The 2,227-nt window shown below is 34.8% G+C and overlaps 1 protein-coding gene across 1 annotated transcript; it reads left to right on the top strand.

Moving 5' to 3' along the window:
* Positions 1-814: 814 nt before the first annotated feature.
* Positions 815-1,767, top strand: LOC137827008 (germin-like protein subfamily 1 member 7). The gene is given in 3 exon segments (XM_068633194.2): positions 815-985; positions 1,070-1,566; positions 1,568-1,767. Coding segments are annotated over 3 exon segments (663 nt in total). The 5' UTR covers positions 815-870; the 3' UTR covers positions 1,619-1,767.
* Positions 1,768-2,227: the final 460 nt, after the last annotated feature.

The following is a 2,227-nucleotide window of genomic DNA, read 5'->3' as shown; positions in this document are numbered from 1 at the left end:
GGCGATGTGCTTGTTCTGGCGATCTCCGACTGTCTGGTCGCCTGAGTCCGCATCTGGCGACTTCATCCCCAAACTGGCGATCGCCTATTCTGGTACGCTGGAGACCGGAACACGCCAACGTAACTATCGGCGACTACACGTGCCTCCCGACTTCCTTCCCAACTGTCAACCTGGCGCCTATACTGTAGCAGGATGCCACGTCATCGCATCCGACCACCAGGGCGGTACAATATATATATTATTTATTATTCAATCATGATAAAATCTTTATAAGTGATTATTAATTTGAATTTGAAAAACAGTATTTATCCAGTATACAGAAATTAAAATATGGGTCTAATATAAATTATTTTAGATATGTGTGACTTTTTCTGTTTGGGTGGGGAAGTATGACTTTATATATCCATCCACGTATTACTTTATCATATGTTTTTTAACTTAAATTATATATCGAGAGGAATTATTTGAATTATAAGGCCAAAACAATACAAAGTCAAAAGATAATAGTATAATAAATTTAGAAAGTAGATATCTCATGTTCATATCATCAAGTGGGTAATATTGAGACAAAGTCTAAAGTGATATTTGATTTAGTTAACGAGCTTCCCAGAATAAAATAATATCACAGTAACGTCTTACCGAAACACTTATTTCTTTTTGATGTGGAAAATTTCATCGGTCTTCTCTTTGATCGAGCACGCAGAAGCATACGCATGTAATTGTGATAGAATGGTTGATCATGATAGAGAAGTAATTAGGAAATTATGAAGTGCAAACCAGTTCAATGGTTCATCCTTATAAATAGCAAGCTTGAGATGAATCAAAATTCAATATATTCTCAGAAGCAGAAACATTTAAGATAAGAAAAAAATGAAAGCTGTGTACTTGGTTGTTGCCATCTTGGGTTTGACATGCTTAGTTGTGTCTGCCTATGACCCTAGCCCTCTGCAAGATTTTTGCGTGGGAGCCAAAGAAAGTGATGGTGGTATGTAGAAGCAATCCTCGTTGGATGTTGTGTTATTATTGTAATTTGATTTCTTAATTATAATTTTGGGTTGTTAATGTGCAGTATTTGTGAATGGAAAATTCTGCAAAGATCCGAAGGTGGTGAAAGCTGAAGATTTCTTCAAGCATGTGGAACCTGCGAAGACTGAGAATCCACTAGGATCACAAGTGACTCAAGTGTTTGTTGATCAACTACCTGGACTAAACACATTGGGCATATCTTTGGCTCGCATAGATTTTGCACCAAAGGGTTTAAACCCTCCCCACACTCACCCTCGGGGCACAGAGATCCTTATTGTTGTTGAGGGTACTCTTTATGTTGGATTTGTTACTTCCAATCAAGATGGAAACCGTCTCTTTACCAAAGTTTTGAACAAGGGCGATGTCTTTGTCTTCCCAATTGGTCTCATTCATTTCCAACTTAATGTTGGATACGGCAATGCTGTTGCAATTGCTGGTCTTAGCAGCCAAAATCCAGGAACTATCACTATTGCAAATGCTTTGTTTAAATCTGATCCACCTATTTCTCCTGAGGTTCTAACCAAGGCTTTTCAGGTCGACAAAGAGCACAATTGATTATCTTCAAAAGCAATCTTGGTATGACAACAACTAATTTCTATTTTTCGACTATGGACCCTCATTTCTCCTCTCCTCTCGATAATTCACTCTTGTAATAACTATATCTATTTACTTTCTTCTTTCATCTAATTAATCTCTTGTTTCAAAGTTTAGATGAGCAATAAAAGCCCTATTTTACTTTTATCCTTTTCCAGTGTATTTTCCACTTAACCATTGTGAAACACTTTTATATGTCTCCTTTTTATCATTAATCTCTTATAAGATCTTATATGTGTTATACTACCAAAGATAATTTTGACTAGAATCATCAAGAAAATTATCCCAAATTAGTATAAGAACATCCCATCATATTAAAAACATCTAATTCAATTTCAAAAGATTTCTAACTGTGATCCTAAAATCAAATCAAGAAAGAGAAACTTATATTTTAAAACATTTCTAGATTTTCATGATATTTTTAATCTTCAAGTTCTTTGTGAGAAGCATTAGATTTATCAAATACACCATAACTCCAACAATATTAAGTATGTTTCTTTTATCTTTGGAATGTATTTTACCGTTATCAACACGACACTGAAACACTACTATAGACTACAAGAAAATCATTAAATAAAAATTATTTTTAGAGACCAAAATAATTAGT

The sequence above is a fragment of the Phaseolus vulgaris genome, chromosome 8 (genome assembly GCF_051622355.1).
Source record: "Phaseolus vulgaris cultivar YP4 chromosome 8, ASM5162235v1, whole genome shotgun sequence".
Classification (NCBI taxonomy): Eukaryota; Viridiplantae; Streptophyta; class Magnoliopsida; order Fabales; family Fabaceae; genus Phaseolus; species Phaseolus vulgaris.
This window is presented reverse-complemented; position numbering and strand designations above follow the sequence as displayed.